The following is a 17211-nucleotide window of genomic DNA, read 5'->3' on the forward strand; positions in this document are numbered from 1 at the left end:
TCTTTCCACTGAGCCATGCATTCATTCATTCAACTCATTTATTCATTCATTCGTATTTATCAGTAATAGTAATGTTGGTATTTGTTAAGCGCTTACTATGTGCCGAGCACTGTTCTAAGCGCTGGGGGAGATACAGGGTAATCAGGTTGTCCCACGTGAGGCTCGCAGTTAATCCCCATTTTACAGATGAGGGAACTGAGGCACAGAGAAGTTAAGTGACTTGCCCACAGTCACAGTGTGCTAAGCATTGGGAGATAAAATAGAATCAGATCAAACTCAGACTTAGGTTATCCTACTCTTCAGATGAGGAAACAAACTTACAGGAATGTAGTAAAATATTGGCAAAATGTCTAGACTGTTAAAACATTTTTATAAATTCAATCGTGTTTATTGAGCGCTTACTGTGTGCAGAGCACTGTACTAAACGCTTGGAATGTACAGTTCGGCAACAGATAGAGATAATTCCTGCCCAACAACGAAAACAGTTCTAGAATTACAACCAATTTGCAGTTACCCCAAGCCCCTTTTCTAGTTGCTCACCATTAGTTTTAATTCAGTGTTTTTTTTTTAAATGGTGTTTGTTAAGTGCTTACTATGTACCAGGCACTATACTAAGCACTGGGGTAGATACACATTAATCAGGTTGGACACAGCCCATGTCCCACATGGGACTCACGGTCGAAACCCTCATTTTACAGATGAGGTAGTTGAGGCCCATAGAAGTGCCTTGCCCAAGGTAATGCAGCAGACAAGTGGTGGAACTGAGATTAGAACTCAGGTCCTCGGTCTCCCAGGGTCGTGCTCTATCCATTAGGCCATGCTGGTTCTCTGGATTGTAAAGCCAAGGGCCAAAAAATATGCTATTTGTGTCAGGCAGTCAGTCAATCGCATTAGACTGTGAACCCGTCAAGGGGCAGGGATCGTCACTATCTGTTGACGAATTGTACATTCCAAGCGCTTAGTCCAGTGCTCTGCACATAGTAAGCGCTCAATAAATACGATTGAATGAATTGATTGAGTGCTTACTGTGTGCAGAGTACCGTACTAATGCTTGGCAGATAGTAAGCACCTAAAAAATGCCATAATAATAATTATTATTACTAAGCACATAAGTGCTTAACAAATACCAACATTATTATCATTATATTGTGTCTGCTTATTAAATACCCTAACAAACTACTGACAGGTGAAGTGATTGATTTTCCAACGAAATCAATGTTTACCAAATGAAACTAATAAGGCAAAGTGAAGTTTACACTTTTTCATATCAGCTGTGAAAAGGTAAACCGGCCGGAGTACTGATGACAAATAAATGCAGTTGAATTTATTCCTCGTTCATATTCTTAGCAAGTGGTGGAAAAATGGTAGTGAGGTGAAACATGAGAAGTGAATGATAACTAAAGATTAAAAGTGAACATGGTTGTAGGTTGTATTAAAATAAGACATTTACCTACAGAAAAACAGTAACGTGAATATGCACCATTAATGTAGTCTTTTTTGGGAAAAAGTGCACGTAGTTTTTCCATTTAAATATCTAGGGTCCTTCAATGTATTTATTTCCTCGGAAAATGCAAATCTCTCCACTATTCAATCGATACAATTAAGGAATGGCAGAAATATGAAGGCAAGATAGCTACCCGAATCACAGGATTCTCAGAACAGCTTACAGTAGCCCCAGAGAACCTCTCCAAGCTGTGATAAATTATGTACATTGAGGGTAATCTAATCTTTTGCTGTTTTTGTGGGATTTTGACGTAGAAGCACCAGAGGAAATGCAATGAGTCCAAAAAATAAAGACAAATTGCATCAGAGGAAATGTAATGAGTCTAAAAAATAGAGACAAATTGCAGGAGAATGTAAATCCCAATAATATTTACATTTGTATAGAACAGTAGTCCTCTATTTCTAGAGACTTCAGAGAGATATTCTGTTTACCCTGCCAAGCACTCTTTACTGACTACAGGGAACTTCATTCATCCTTTTGCCTTGTTCCCATCTTCAGGATTGAATGACTATTGTATGCTCAAGAATTGGCTGGTTTGACGCCAGTCCTCCTGCTTATTTATTCTGAAATTAGGCAGAAAGTGCTCATTATTGATGTCAAATCACTAAGTGAGGCTTTTCATTCTGGATGAATAGCAGTCAAAGGGATCTAGGACCTGAAGACGGTGACGGTTGCTTTTCATTTTCCTACAATAGTTTGAGACAAAGGGAGTTTCTGAGTGAGTGGAAAAATAGTGTTAGTGGTGATGCTTGAGACTCAAATTGGATTAATCTGAAGAGCATGCTCGTCATGTTTGCTCCTCCATTAGATTCCTTTAAATGGATGGTGAGTCTTTGTTAATGGACAAGTATAACTTCCTCTGTGTTCATTTTGGGATTACATGGGGGAAAAAAAGAGAAATCAGTCGACACGAGACCCTCGTCGCAAGAGATTTGGCTAAGGACGTTGAAATGGGTGACGCGTCTTTCTCACTTGGTTAAAAATGTTTTTGAATCCTAAAACCCTGTATTCTTACAATATACGTATCTTAAACAACTGTGGCTTCCGTGTTTTCATTTACACTTGAAATTGTATTTTGGAGAGTTATATTAAGTGCACTCTGGTTGTGATTCTCCGAAAATTTTATTTTCCCCAAAATTAAGGAGATAGTAAGATAGAGCCAAGATCTTTCTTACGGTGTTATTAGCAACCCAGTTTTTTTAAAAAACAAGTTTGCTGTCTTTTATTCCAACGATTTAGCTATCGAAGAGATACATGCTGTTGATGGCATCAAAATTCCCCATGTTTACTGACCGTCACCTAACACCACGAAGAGTGAGGGTAGGGCAGTCGGAGAGCAGAGCAGAACAGCAATGCGGGTGGGTCTGAAAATGCACCGACAGGGCTGAAGTAGAGAAACTCTTTCTCGTTGCCAGGAACTTTTGTCCCGGGCCCTTCCATACGGGGATGTTGTAGACCTCTGTGGTAGGTTAAAATTTGGGGCTTCACGCTGAGCACCAAAGAATGGGCTCATACTCAATCCCACCTTGCATTGGGGGGTGCACAGGTGACAGTGGGTGGTTGTGCCCAGGGGACATGTATCAATAGCCCAGGGAGGTCTGAGCATGTACAGCTCATACAAGGTAGACGCCACCCTTGCCTGGCACTATAGACACCCCCCACCACCCACAGAGAGGTCCAAAATGAAGATGGAGGGAGGCGATCCACACTGCCCTGGCTTCACCTGGCGCCAAGCTCTGTTTAACGGACAACAGCAGGGTAGAAGCACAGCCCGTCAGTTGTCCAGGCCTCATATTACAGCACCTTCCTCAATAAGTGTGTAGGGAGGATTGATTCTTTTGCTGTCGGGGAAGGGATATCTGCAGGTAGTCCCAGGAAAGGAGAAATGGCTTTGGTTTCTTAGAAACTTAGGACCCTTACGTTTGGCTCGCCCAGCCGGGCCCTGGAAGGAAGACCGAGGAAGTAGGAGGCGTCGTGTCGGCTCGGTGCCGAAACGCCGTCAGAACGAAAGCCGCTAGCACTGAGGCAGCCCTGCTCCATTTGCTCCTTCCACGTTCCGGTCATAAACGCGGGCCTAGAGAAGCTGAATTTCTAAACGTGGCGGAGAAAGACCAAAACTCCTACCCTCTTTGAACACCTTCCCGGGAGGGCCTCCAATCCCTCTTACAAGTCCCGGGACTTAAAACAGCCTACGTTTCTCTCACTGGCCACCTATTCTAGCAGGAGAGACGGTGACCACCGTCCCACTTACACAGACATAAGGTCACCCACGGGCACCGTCTTCTCTCCCTCCCCTCCTTCTCCCTTCTTCTAGGCAGCCCCCTAGCCCCCTGCTCTGCCCAAACCAGCCCCTTAGCGAGTCTGGGGGCCTTCCTGTGCTCAACCGCCACCGACCGTTAGCATCCTCTGGCTCGGCTCCCAGCCGCAACGGGCAACCGTGGGCTGGCGGAGTCTACATCCGGACTAGCCGCTCCCACTCCCGAGTCAGGCCGGCAGCCGCTCCGACCGGCAACAGGCACAGGTTCCGTGCTCCTCACAGTCCCGGTCGGGACGACGGCCCCGCATGGCAGGGGAGAGTCGCTGGGGCTTGGCGGGGCAGAGACCGAAGCCATAGAGGCCCTGCAGCACGCCATTCACCACTGTGTTGGGAAGTGATTCTGGAAGAGCGAGAAGAGATAGTGTTGGGGGTGGCGGGGAGAGGGGCCCTGAGGAATAGTACACATTCCAACCTTTCACCCCAATATTCATTCATTCAATAGTATTTATTGAGCGCTTACTATGTGCAGAGCACTGGCTCAGAAAGGCCCCCGCCAGCAGGGCAGAGCTGGGCAAAGCCTTGGGCTACCACCTCCCTTGGCAAAGGTTTGTCCTAGCTGTGTTAGAAGGGGTAAGGGCTGGGCACCACACAACCTGAGGTCTCCCGACACAAAAAGAAGCTCCTTGACCTAATGGAAAGGCCACAGGTCTGGGAGGAAGGAGATCTAATCCACAATGGAAACAGCTCGGGCTTGGGAGTCAGAGGACGTGGGTTCTAATCCCGGCTCCGCCGCTTGTCAGCTGTGTGACTTTGAGCCAGTCACTTAACTTCTCTGTGCCTCAGTTAGCTGTAAAATGGGGTTGAAGACTGTGAGCCCCACGTGGGACAACCTGATCACCTTGTATCCCCTCCAGCGCTTAGAACAGTGCTTGGCACATAGTAAGCGCTTAACAAATACCATCATTATTATTATTGGGGAGGCCACAACTTCTCTCTGCCTCGGTTTCCTCATCTGTAAACTGTTCCCTCCCTCCGAGACAGGGATTGTGCTGGATCGGATTGAACCGCGTCTACCTCAGTGTTTAACACGGTGCTTGGCACATAGCGAGCACTAAACGAATACCGCAATTATCTATAAGATGATGATGATGATAGTATTTGTTAAGCGCTTACTATGTGCCAGGCATTGTAAGCACTGGGGTAGATACAAGTGATCAGGTTGCCCTACGTGGGGCTCACAGTCTTCATCCCCATTTTACAGATGACTGAGGCAGAGAGAAGTGAAATGACTTGCCCAAGGTCACAGAGCTGATAAGTGGCGGAGCCGGGATTAGAACCCATGACCTCTGACTCCTAAGCCCAGGCTCTTTCCACTGAGCCACGCCGCTTCTCTATGATTGATAAAAGTTGATTCTACCAGTCTACATGCAGTAGTTAAGTATCCTTACTGAGGCAGGTGAGAAAAGGAGAGAAGGGAAAGCAAAGTATTTTTCACAGAAATCAGAACGGGGCTGGGATCAGGAATCGGAGGAAGCCCCAAATTCAGCAGCCCCGGGAAAGGTGAGGCCTTTTCGGCCACGGCCTTGGATCCAGACGCTAAGAAGAAGGGCCAGCAGAGGGCAGTAGAATCCCCAGATAATAATAATAATAATAACAATAATAATAATAATAATGGCATTTGTTAAGCGCTTACTATGTGCCAAGCACTGTTCTAAGCAGTGGGAGGGATACAAGGTCATCAGGTTGTCCCACATGGGGCTCGCGATCTTAATCCCCATTTTCCAGGTGAGGTAACTGAGGCGCAGTGACTGGCCCCAAGTCACCCAGCTGGCAAGCGGCGGAGCCGGGATTAGAACCCCCGACCTCTGACTCCCAAACCCGGGCTCTTTCCACTGAGCCACGCTGCTATTCAGCGCCTGGTGCTTCACTTCATTCTTTAGCAGTGTGATGATGATGACGATTAATCGTATTTATTGAGCACTCACTGTGTGCAAAGCTCTGTATTAAGCGCTTGGGAGCAGCATGGCTTAGTGGAAAGAGCACAGGCTTGGGAGTCAGAGGATGATGATGATATTTGTTAAGCACTTACTATGTGCCAAGAACTGTTCTAAGCACTGGGGGAGATACAAGGTGATCAGGTTGTCCCAGGTGAGGCTCACAGTCTTAATCTCCATTTTCCAGATGAGGTCACTGAGGCCCAGAGAAGTGAAGTGACTTGCCCAAGGTCACCCAGCTAACAGAACCCACATTAGAGAAGCCGTGTGGCTTAGTGGGAAGAACCCAGGCTTGGGAGTCAGAGGTCATAGGTTCTAATCCCGGCTCCGCCACTTGTCTTCTCTGCGACCTTGGGCCAGTCACTTCACTTCTCTGGGCCTCAGTTCCCTCATCTGTAAAATGGGGATTAAGACTGTGAACTCTGTGAGGGACAACCTTGCTCACCCTGTATCTAATCCAGCGCTTAGAACAGTGATTGGCACATAGCCCTTAACAGATGCCATCATTGCTATTATTACTATTATTCATTCAATCGTATTTATTGAGCGCTTACTGAGTGCACAGCGCTTACTGAGTGCACAGCACTGTACTATGCGCTTAATCACAATATAACATCAGATACATTCCCCGCCCCCAGCGAGCTCACAGCTTAGAGGGTGCAAGAAGGGGGAGTCACCTCTTCTAAAGCCACCCTGTCCCTCCACAGGGTGAGAAACTGAAATGGACCCGAGCTGGCCAAATCTTTTCCCGTCCCTCACTTTCCCCCGGGCTTGCCTCACACGGGCAGCGGAGCAGACGCCGGATCCGGAGCCGTTTCCTCCGAATAGCTTCCGCAGAGCTAAACGGCCAACAATGACCTCAGGGGACCCCTCCCCGTTACCCCACCGTCGCTCTTGCTCTACCCACCTGAAGATGGAGGATCTACATAGGGGTCCTTGTTGAAGTTCAGCACCGGCCGGTGGTGTAGCTGGCAGCTGGAGGAAAGGAGGGGAGGTCAGAGTGGGCGGGCGGTGGGTGGGACGCACTGGAAGTCTAGGGGGAGAATCACCTTGGGGCCCAGGCTGGACTGTGCTCACTAAGCGTGTTGGCCCGTGGTCTTTCCCCACTTTCTCCCTTCAAAATGAGTTCGCCCCAGGCCTGGAGAGATGCCGGAATCCAAGATTAGCCAGCAGGAATTCAGAGAAAGGGCTTTGGTTTCTTAGAGACTTAGAAACCTTAGAGCTTGGCTTGGCCAGCAGGGCCCCGGAAGGAAGACCGAGGAAGTAGGAGGCATTGCGTCGGCTCAGTGGCCGGATGCCGCTAGCAGATACTCCCTCTGCGCTCCGGCTAGAAAGGTGGGCCGAGAGAAGCTGCGTTACCGGGAGGGTCTGGGGTGGGGGTCAAGCAGCTGGGGGCCGGTGACTCCGGTGACGGTGGAAGTCTCCCTTAGCCGCCCAATCTCCGGTTAGAAAAAAAGGCAATGAACTGGAAGCTTTGGTTTACCTGCTGTTGCCGGGCAGGAACTCACCGAGTGAACTGAAAGAGAGGAAAGCCACATTAGCCACCAGGGAGGCCCTTTTGTAAAGAAAGTGTCGGCCCGTGTTCAAGACCAGGGATCGGGTCGTACGGGTCTTCTGGGTGTCCCCTAGGTGCTAACTCAGTGCTCTCAAACAGAAGCAGCCTGGCCTGGGAGTCCAGAGGATCTGGATTCTAATCCCAGCTCTGCTGCGTGACTTGGGGCAAGTCACTTCTCTGGGCCTCAGTTCCCTCATCTGTAAAATAGGGATTAAGACTGTGATCCCCATGTGGGACAACCTCATTACCTTGTATTCATTCATTCAATAGTATTTATTGAGTGCTTACTATGTGCAGAGCACTGTACTAAGCGCTTGGAATGTGCTTGCATCCACACCAGTGCTTAGAACAGTGCTTGGCCCAAAGCGCTTGACAAATACGATCGTTGTTATTATTTCTGCTGTGAGACCTGGGGCAAGTCACTTTGCTTCTCCGTGCCTCAGGTTCCTTCATCTGTAAAATCTGTGAGCCCCATGTGGGACAAGGACTGTCCAACCTGATTAGTTGGTATCTTCCCCAACGCTTTGAACAGGAGTAAGCGTTTAACAAATATCACCATCGTATTATTATTAGGCTCAAGAAATGCTGCTAGCGAGGCACCTGGGGGGAATCTGCTCCTCCTATGGTAGGAACAGACAGGAGGGAATGGGAGGTTTGAAGGAGGAACTTTGGGCAGGAATCCCCGTGGGCCAGGAAGCGGGGAAAACCAGAGAAAATAGAGAGGGCCTGAACCCGACCCGACTGTAAGCTCGCTGTGGGCAGGGAACGTGTCTGTTTATGGTTGTAATCTACACTCCTCAGCGCTTAGTACGGTGCTCTGCACACAGTCAGCGCCCAATAAATACAATTGAGTGAATGAATAAATATGACTGACCGATTGTTGGTGGCTGAGACTATTAAGTGAGGGTTATTCAACCTTTGCTACTTCATTTTTTTATTTAAATGGTATTTGTTTAGCGCTTACTATGTGCCGAGCACTGTAATAAGCACTGGGGCAGGTACAAGTTAATCAGGCTGGCCACAGTCCATGTCGCTCATGGGGCTCACGGTCTTAATCCTCATTTTAAAGATGAGGGAACCGAGGCACAGAGAAATAAGCGACTTGCCCAAGGTCACACAACAGACAAGCAGAGGAGCCGGGATGAGAACCCAGGTCCGAAAGACGCCCAAGATTTTGCTCTATCCACTAGGCAACACTGCTTCTCCTCCACTAATAAAATAATTGTGAGTTGGTGTTTATACTTAATTCTTTGGTTGGCTTGGGTCCATTTCAGTTACTCATCTTGTGGAGGTATAGGGCTGCTTTAAATGTTTTTAAAAAGCATTTGAACAGTTTCAACTTTGGCTAACACTTCGCTAGAGCCTGTAAGTTAAATGGGGATAAGATACCGGCTGTCCCTGCCTTAAACTGTGGACCCCATGTGGGACTGTCCAAGTAGGATTATATTTTATCCATGCCAGCACTTGGCAGGGCTTGGCACAAAAGTTAGCACTTAAATCCCCTGGACTGTGAGCTCGCTGTGGTCAGTGAATGTGTCTGAAGTTATATTGTACTCTACCAAGCGCTTAGTTCAGTGCTTTGCATGCAGTAAATGCTCTATAAATATGATTAATAACATCATGACTACCTAAAAGCTCTGACCGGAATGAGTGATCCATACATAACTCTTCCGGGCATCATACTGCAGATTCGTGGATTGCAGGTCCCTCTTCTGGCCCTTGGTCAGGACCCCAGATTTCTGGCACATATACTCTACTGGACAGTGATCTCGGACATTTACTAATATTATAAATCTTCATTTCACAGGCTTCTCCTCTGACCCCACCATCTACCTATCAAAAGTATTTACTAAACACCTACCATTGGCAGAGCACTGTACTAAGAACTTGGAAGAGTAGAATTAGTAGACAAAAGCTGAATGTTTTCCTCACTGCCGTCCTGGGGCCAGTTCTCTCTTCCTTGGGGGAGTTTTCCTAGGAGGGACCTACTTCTTGGAAAGATCCTCTTGTTCACTGGCTGAGTTTGCACAACCCCAAAATTAGTTGGAAAATTAGAAGAAAAAAATCTCAATCTATATTGTTGAAGGAGTTGTAACAGCTAATGATAAGGGGATTTACTTTTAGTATTTAGCCATACAGGCATGGAGCCAGATGTGTTTTCTGAGACAAGTTGTCTGATGAAAAATATATTTTTTAAACCCAGGTGTCAGGCAAATCTTAGCAAGGACTGCCCCCGTGAAGTCAAGAAGGGGTGTCCAGATAGACCCACCTCCCAGCCCTCCCAGACACCCTGTGTAAGCACATCGGGATGAGGGACAGGTGAAGTTTTGGATTTTGCCAGCCTTCAACTCTACCCTGTTGAGTAAAGTTGACTGGAAGGGTTCACATAGACTGGTAGTGAGGTGAAGTGACACCCTTAGATAGTCGTTTTCATCAGGAGATCCACTCAAGGATGTAATGGCACAGAAAAAAAACACAAAACCCAAAAAACACTGATGACCTTAGACCTTTAAACTTGATGCTTTTCAATCCTTCCCCGCTGAATTGGGCCAGAAAACACTAAAAGTAAATCCCCTTATCATTAGCTAGCTGTTTCAACTCAAACAATTCGGATTGAGATTTTTTTTTCTTCTATTTTTCCAACTAATTTTGGGGTTGTGCAAACTCAGCCAGTGAACAAGAGGATCTTTCCAAGAAGTAGGTCCCTCCCAGGAAAACTCCCCCAAGGAAGAGAGAATCTGGGCCCAGGACGGCAGTAAGGAAAACATCCAGCTTGAGATCTGGCCCTCCAAAATCCACACCTGAATACGACTTCCCTTCTCATTTTCTTCCCTCCTTTCTTCCCGCTCACCCCTCACTTCTCCAATTCCTCTCAGTCACATGCCCGAAGGCCCTGCCAGTCACAGCGTCAGTTCCCCAAAGAGACTCACTCCAAGCTGCTGGCCTTGGTATCCGACGGGAAGTGGCGGAGCTTCAGGAACTCCAGCAGCTCCTTGGGAATCTCCTGGTTGAGGTACAGGACACCCTGCGGGAGACACACACACATGCATGGGATCCATCTCATCCATCCGTCCTTCCCCAAACGGCGCTTAGTACGGTGTCTGGTGTTAGTGAGTGCTTAACAAATACCATTAAAAATGAACAGAAATCCAAGTGGTTCCCCAACCTAGAGGGCTCCCTGTTCCAGACCCCCTTCCCAGGGGGAAGAAGGGAAAACGGGCAGAGAGTGAGCCGGCTCCCAACTCTCTCCCAGGGAAAATGTAAGCCTATCCCAGTCCTGCCCACCTGCTCACCTGGATGTAGGCCTCCAGCCCCTGTCGCCGCTGTTCCAAAACCTTACTTCTCCAGTTGGGCACGCGCTTCACGGGGAAGTCAGGCACTTTACACAGCTTCTTGATCTGCCAGAAACCTCCATCAGCCTGGTAACAGCCCCTCAGCTGAATAGCCCCCAAACCCTAACCAGGGTCATTCTGCCATCCTAACCCTCGCCCCAACCCAGCCAGCCTCCCCCATGAATGCTGACATTCCCCGCTGCTCCCCACTGAATCTCTAGAGACTCCAAAGTACCTCACCCCGCTGCCATCTCTAAGAGCCCATCTCTCCTTCCCTCTTCCCGTGGGGCAGACCAGAGGCCAAGAGCAACGATGGGCTGGTTGGGGCGTCGGGAGCCGGGAGGCCGTGCCTCTGCTCCTTCGCCCCTCTGTGCAGCCAGGATCCTAGAGCCACCCCGCCCTCTTCTCACCCGCTTGTGCAGAGCATGGAACTCGCTGTAGCGCCTCTGGATGGTGTGCCTTCGCCCGTTGTAAAAGATCTCCACCCTGAACACCTGCCAGCGACAAGGAACAGAAAGGAGGTGATACACTAGGCCTGTGGCCATACGTAGATACCATAGTTTGACCAGTGCCCCAACACCCCCCCTTTTTTAAAAAATATATTTGTTAAGCACTTATAATGTGCCAAACACTAAACTAAGCACAAGATAATCGTGTTGGACATAGTCCCTCTCCCATGGGGGCTCACGGTCTAAGTAGGAGGGAGGAGGATTTAACACCCATTTTAAAGATGAGGAAACTGAGGCCCAGAGAAGTTAAGCGACTTGCCCGAGGTCACACGGCAGGCAAGTGCCAGGTCCTCGGACACCCAGGCACGGGCTTGTTCCACTAGGCATTGCTGCTCCTCTCCCTTCCACTCCCCGCATTTCCCCATCCCTTGATTAACATTCAAGTCTAAGAGCTACAAAACTCCGGGGGCGAGGCCCTGCCATTCCCCTGCCGTTTAACATTCTGTAAAAGTCATCTCCCCTCAGAAGGAGGACAGCGAGGCGAGTCCTGGTAAAAAATGGGAGCGGGTCCAACGTAAACCTCAAACTTGAAGCCAAAGAATTTGCAAATAAATCTCAGGTCATCAGCCTCCACCTTCGCTACTCTTTCAAGCACCACACTGGATGGAACATTTAACCCAACAGTGGAGCTCTCAATAAGCCCTTGTTTTTCATTAAGCCAAAGTCTAGACTGTATTCAGGCAATGTTTTTCCCGCAGAGGTCTGTGAGGTCAGACCTCCAGGTGAGCCCGTCGGCAGAGTCACAGCTGCCAGAGTTTTAACCCCATTCCTTCCTCATCTGCCTGGCTTTATCTAAGCATCACCCAAACACTTTCCTGGGGGGGACTCCCATCTCCATTCCTAAACTCTTCCCTCCAGTATTTTGGAGCCCAGCCCTTTCCGTCTCTGGCTTAGATCCTGGAATAGTTCTGGGTGCAGAGCCAAGAAAAGAGAGGGGAACTTCGGGATCCAGAACTGAAGTTCCTCGGCTCCAGGGAACCTGTCTAAAATTCTATCGCACCGTAGTCTCCCAAGCACTGGGTACAGTGTTCCGCACACAGTAGGCGCTCGATAGATACAATCGACCGATTGGCGGAAGGTGTTCAGGATAGTCACATTCATTCATTCATTCAATAGTATTTATTGAGCGCTTACTATGTGCAGAGCACTGTACTAAGCGCTTGGAATGTACAAATCGGCAACAGATAGAGACAGTCCCTGCCCTTTGACGGGCTTACAGTCTAATCGGGGGAGTCACAGAGCCAGACCCCTGAGCAGAGCAGTCTCAGAGCGCTGAATGTTTCGCCAGCCTCACCCTTCCCAGCTGAGCCAACGCTCAAAATGATCCTTCCAGCTCTGGAAACAATGAGGCAAGTCAAAGGGGGCACCCTGCCATAGTCGACGGGAACTTTTGCGACTCCGGAGGGGTTTTCGGGAAGGTCTGGGGGACCGGTGTGGTAGTGGGCAGTAGAACGAACACCCTCTATTCGGTGTGATTTGAGCATTTCTTGTTAGTGATGCAAACGATCCATCTGCCCCTCCTAACTGTACATCTGTGGCATTGGCCTCCTGCCCCTAACATCGCACTAACCTCAGGGTAGGGTCTTTGGGGAAGACCCCGAAGGGGTCTGGAGACCCCCACCAAAACCCAGGCTGCCTTCTCTTGCTCCCTTCTGTTCCTTCCTGCAACTTCCAGGGTAAGAGGAGCAGAGGCGCCGACTCTCTCCATCTCTCCCTCTCCTCGCACCTGCCTCCCATCAGTCCCCGGACCAGCTCCAGACCATCTCCAGGGTGGAATGTGGACCCCGGGGGGTTGGGGGGAGTGTCATCGGCCATCAGCAGCACCCACCCCGGGCCCGGGGAGCGGTGGGCGGCCGGTCTGGCCAGCGGCACGGCCTAGTGGATGGGCCTGGGAGTCAGAGGTCATGGGTTCTAATCCCTCTCCGCCACCTGTCTGCCGTGTGACCTCGGGCAAGTCACTTCGCTTCTCTGGGCCTCAGTTCCCTCATCTGTAAAATGGGGAATAGGACTGTGGGCCCTGTGCGGGACAGGGACTGCGTCCAACCCGGTTTGCTTGTATAGGCACCAGCGCTTAGTTCAGTGCCTGGCACATCGTAGGCGCTTAACAGATACCATAATTATTATTATTATAGAAGAGAAGGGAGGTCTCCCTCTTGGCCCCTCGAGCCCGAACGGGGACAGGGTTGGGGTTGATGGGCAGAGCTCTTCCCTCGCCCCCCGGGAAGCCCCATCCTCCTCCTCCTCCTCCTGCCCAAGGGGGCGGCCACCCCTGACCTCTGATCTCCGTCCCCGTGACCCCTGGGCTCGGGGAGGGTGAGCCCGGGAGCCTGCGGGGCTTCTCCAGCCTCAGTTTCCCCTCGTCCCCGGGCTGGGGAAGGCGGGAGAGGCCGCCAACCCCGGCTAGACCGGGTCGGGGGTCAGGGGTCATGGGGGTCTCCGTCGGTCCCTCCCCGTGTGTCTCACTCACCATGTGTCCTTTCTCCAGGGTCCGGTCGGGCCCCTCGGCCTCCGGCCCCACCGAGGGGATGTGCACCTCCAGCACCGCCACCCCGCCATCCGCCATCCCCGATCCCGATCCCGATCGCGACCGGCCTCGTCCCCTGCCCGCCCGCCCGCCCGCTCGCCCGCTCAGAGGCTCCCCGGCTGGCTCCGCCTCTTCGCTACACGAGAGGAGCCTTTTGGACACACCTCCTCCTTCCCCTCTTCCTCCTCCCTCTTCCCTCCCCCTTCTCCTCCTCCCTCTCCTCTCCTTTCCTCCCACCTCCTCTCCCTTCCCCCTTCTATCCCTCTCCCTCCTCCTTTTCCCATTCCCTCCTCCTCTCACCTCCCCCTCCTCCTCGCCCTCCCATCTTCTGTCCCTCTCCCTCCTTCTTCTCCCATTCCCTCCTCCTCTCACCTCCCTCTCCTCCTCTTCCTCCTCCTCCTCTCCCTCCTTCCACTTCCCTCTCCTCCCCCTCCTCCTCCTTTTCCTCTCACCTCCCTCTCCTTTCACTTCCCTCTCTTCCTCCTCTCACCTCTCTCTCCTTCCACTTCCCTCTCTTCCTCCTCTGCCTCCTCCTCCTTTTCCTCTTTTCACCTCCCTCTCCTCTCCTTCCTCCTATTTCCCTCCCCCTCTTCCACCTCCCTCTCCTCTCCTTCCTCCCATTACCCTCTCCTATCCCTCTCCCTCCTTCCCCTCTTCCCTCTCCCATTCCCTCTTCCCACCACCCACCCCTCTCCCTCCTCCCACTTCCCTCTCCTATCCCTCTCCCATCTTTCATTCAATACTATTTATTGAGCACTCACTATGTGCAGAGCACTGTACTAAGCGCTTGGAATGGACAATTCGGCAACAGATAGAGACCATCGCTGCCCAAAGACGGGCTCACGGTCTAAACGAGGGAGACAGACAGCAAAGCGAAACAGAACAAAACAAAAACAAGACAACATCATCAAGATAAATAGAATCAAGGAGATGTACAGCTCATCTTTCTCCCTCCTCTTCCCCTTTCCCTCTTTGGGGACCCCACCCCCACCCCAATCTTTATCTTGACCCCGGCTCCCCCAGCCACCCAAGAACCCCGGGGAAGTAGAGGATTTATGGGCTCCAGTTCCAGAGGCAGTGGGAAATGAGAAAGGAAACCGGGAGGGAGGACAAGGCAAGGCAGGACCTGGGGCAGATGTCAGGGAGAAATTGGGGGCATCACACCCTGCAGGCGCAGGCTTGGGCGAAGACTTCTGAGGAGTAGAGTCAAAGCCGGGATGGGAAACGGGGCTCCGGTTTCCCCCCTCCCGGATCACGGCGACTGGTCCCATCAGCACAATCCACTCTCACTTCTTCTTTCAGCCACAGGCCGGGTCACCGGGGATGGCCAGACAGTGGAAGTGGGAACTACGCTCCATTGCAGCAGAGACTCCTCAGGGGAGCCCCTCTCTCCTCCCCCAGACCATTTCCCCCTCCTCAGGGGAACCCCATCCCTATCTCTCCTCCTTATCTTGCCGACGCACAACAGAACCCCATTCCTGGGCGTCGGGAGGGCTCGCCTGCCTCCGGCTGAGGGAACAAATCTTCCCCACCTTTGAAGCAGGGATGACAGAGGGATGGCACAGTTCTGAGGAGAACGGCTGATTGGGAAAGCCACCGGGCACGGGATGCGGGGCGTGGATGAGTCAGGGCAGAAGGCAGCAGCTTCTAGAGCTTAGACAGCCGCCCCCACCCCTCGCCTTTCCGGAGCTAAGCCCACAGAGCGGGGAGCATGGGTGGGGGCCGACAGCTGACTGAGCTCAGATGCTCTTTGAGAGCAAGGACCATGTCTTCTCCTTCCTCCGTATTCCCCTTTGGGCCCAAAACGGTTCATAGTGATCTTGGGTAATTCTACCCCTGCCTCAGCCTCCACCCTCTGCCCGATCCCCGTCTCTTTGGCCCTAGCCCCCACTTCCAGCCTTACGACGGCATTGTTTCCCCTCCTCCCATCCTCTGCCTGGTCCATAATAATATTAATAATAATGATGATGGCATTTGTTAAGTGCTTACTATGTGCCAGGCACCGTTCTAAACAGTGGGGTAGATACAGGTAATCAGTTTGGACACAGTCCCTGTCCCACATGGGGCTCACAGTCTTAATCCCTATTTTACAGATAAGGTAACTGAAGCCCAGAGAAGTGATTTGCCCAAGGTCACACAGCAGACAAGTGGTGGAGCAGGAATTAAAACCCATGACCTCCTTTCCCAGCCCCGTGTTTTAGGCCATGGTGCTCCTCAGCCCTGCTCCTGAGGGAACGTAACCAGCACGTTCCCAGAACAGCATCATCCCCAAGGGGCTGCTAGATTAAAAGCATTTCATCTAGTCAGCCAATCAACCAGTGGTATTTAACAAATGCTCACTATGTGCAGAGCACTGTACCAGCACTGTTCACCCCTATCCCATCCCTGTCATCATTCCAGCCCCATAGCGGGGGTTCTTCCCGGCACCACTCTTTGGGAGCATGGAACCTGAGGAACTCGTATTTCCCTTCAGAGGAAGAAGAGATCAGCGGCAGGTCCGGTCACGGCCCATCAGGTGGATTCGAGTCCTGGGCACTGACGCCAGCCTGCTGGCAAACAGCCGGAGCATCTGCCGTCTTTATAACAGGTCGCTCCCCCATTTCCTTCTGCTTCTTTCCCTATCCTCCCATTCCTCCACAAGGAAACATCCCCAGACCTTGGGCCCTGAAGATGTACCCTCTGGAGCTGAAAGGAGATCCTAGTGTCCACTTGAGGTCAGCCGACTCATTCATCGGTTGCATTTACTGAGCCCTTACTGTGTGCAGAGGACTGTACTGAGTGGTTGGGAGACTACAGTGCAACAATAGACACATTCCCTGCCCACAGTGAGCTTAGGGTCTATAGGAAGAGACAGACGTTAATAATAGTTACAGAAATGTACGTATGTGCTGTGGGGCTGAGAGGGGGGGATGAAGAAAGGGAGCAAGTCAGGGTGACACAGAAGGGAGAAGAGGAAAGGAGGGCTTAGTCAGGGAAGGTGTCTTGGAGGAGACGGGCCTTCATTAAGGCTTTTAAGCAGGGATGGGATTGTCTGATGGGATCTTGCTAATGGGAGCCTACGACTACTCTGCAGATCTGCTCATCTTCCAGTGGCAGAGCCTCGGTCTTTTCTGGCTACCCGTCTCTAAGGGTTTCTGAGGGAGTTTTGATAGAGGGGACAGGTGATTCCTGCCCCACTGCTTCTGGTCAAGGGGGAGACTTTGGGGACCAACCGGCTCCTTGCCCCCTTTAAGGTTCGGCCGGACTGGGCCTACAGCTCCAACCCCCTCTACGTCCTGGCCCGGCCAGGCTGCGCGGGGGCTCCGGGCACTGCAGCTGGGCTCCCACTGCCCCTACCCCCCGGGTGGAGGAGGGGAGCAGAGATTGGGCAGTTGATAAATGGCTGAGCTGGGAACAAAGGTCAATTGCAGGGAGCTCTGAGCTGGGAGGGGCCCAGACCAAGAGCAGCCTAAATTTGGGGACAGTTTCCCCTCTGCGAGCAGCTAAATTTGGGGACAGTTTCCCCTCTGCTCAGTCAGACTGAGAGTTGCAGGCAC

General features: G+C 51.1%; 1 protein-coding gene across 2 annotated transcripts; it reads right to left on the bottom strand.

The window, feature by feature from the left end:
- Positions 1-2606: 2606 nt before the first annotated feature.
- On the bottom strand, positions 2607-13728 carry SNX22 (sorting nexin 22). 2 transcript variants are annotated; one of them, XM_001520507.4, is made up of 7 exons: positions 13619-13728; positions 11053-11136; positions 10604-10708; positions 10241-10335; positions 7239-7271; positions 6663-6730; positions 2607-4161 (listed from the first exon to the last, which is right to left on the bottom strand). In XM_001520507.4, the coding sequence occupies exons 1-7, from the start codon at positions 13712-13714 to the stop codon at positions 3989-3991; spliced, it is 654 nt and encodes a 217-aa protein (XP_001520557.2). In that variant the 5' UTR covers positions 13715-13728; the 3' UTR covers positions 2607-3988. The 2 variants fall into 2 exon arrangements, with proteins under 2 accessions (XP_001520557.2, XP_007660391.2); XM_007662201.3 differs by lacking the exon at positions 10604-10708.
- Positions 13729-17211: the final 3483 nt, after the last annotated feature.

The sequence above is a fragment of the Ornithorhynchus anatinus genome, chromosome 5 (assembly GCF_004115215.2).
Source record: "Ornithorhynchus anatinus isolate Pmale09 chromosome 5, mOrnAna1.pri.v4, whole genome shotgun sequence".
NCBI classification, from domain to species: domain Eukaryota; kingdom Metazoa; phylum Chordata; class Mammalia; order Monotremata; family Ornithorhynchidae; genus Ornithorhynchus; species Ornithorhynchus anatinus.

Coding starts and splice junctions, on each gene's coding strand:
- SNX22 (XM_001520507.4), bottom strand. CDS start 13,714: ATGGCGGATGGCGGGGTGGCGGTGCTGGAGGTGCACATCCCCTCGGTG. Junction 11,137..13,618: donor CCCTGGAGAAAGGACACATG/GTGAGTGAGACA, acceptor TGTCGCTGGCAG/GTGTTCAGGGTGGAGATCTT. Junction 10,709..11,052: donor TCCATGCTCTGCACAAGCGG/GTGAGAAGAGGG, acceptor GGTTTCTGGCAG/ATCAAGAAGCTGTGTAAAGT.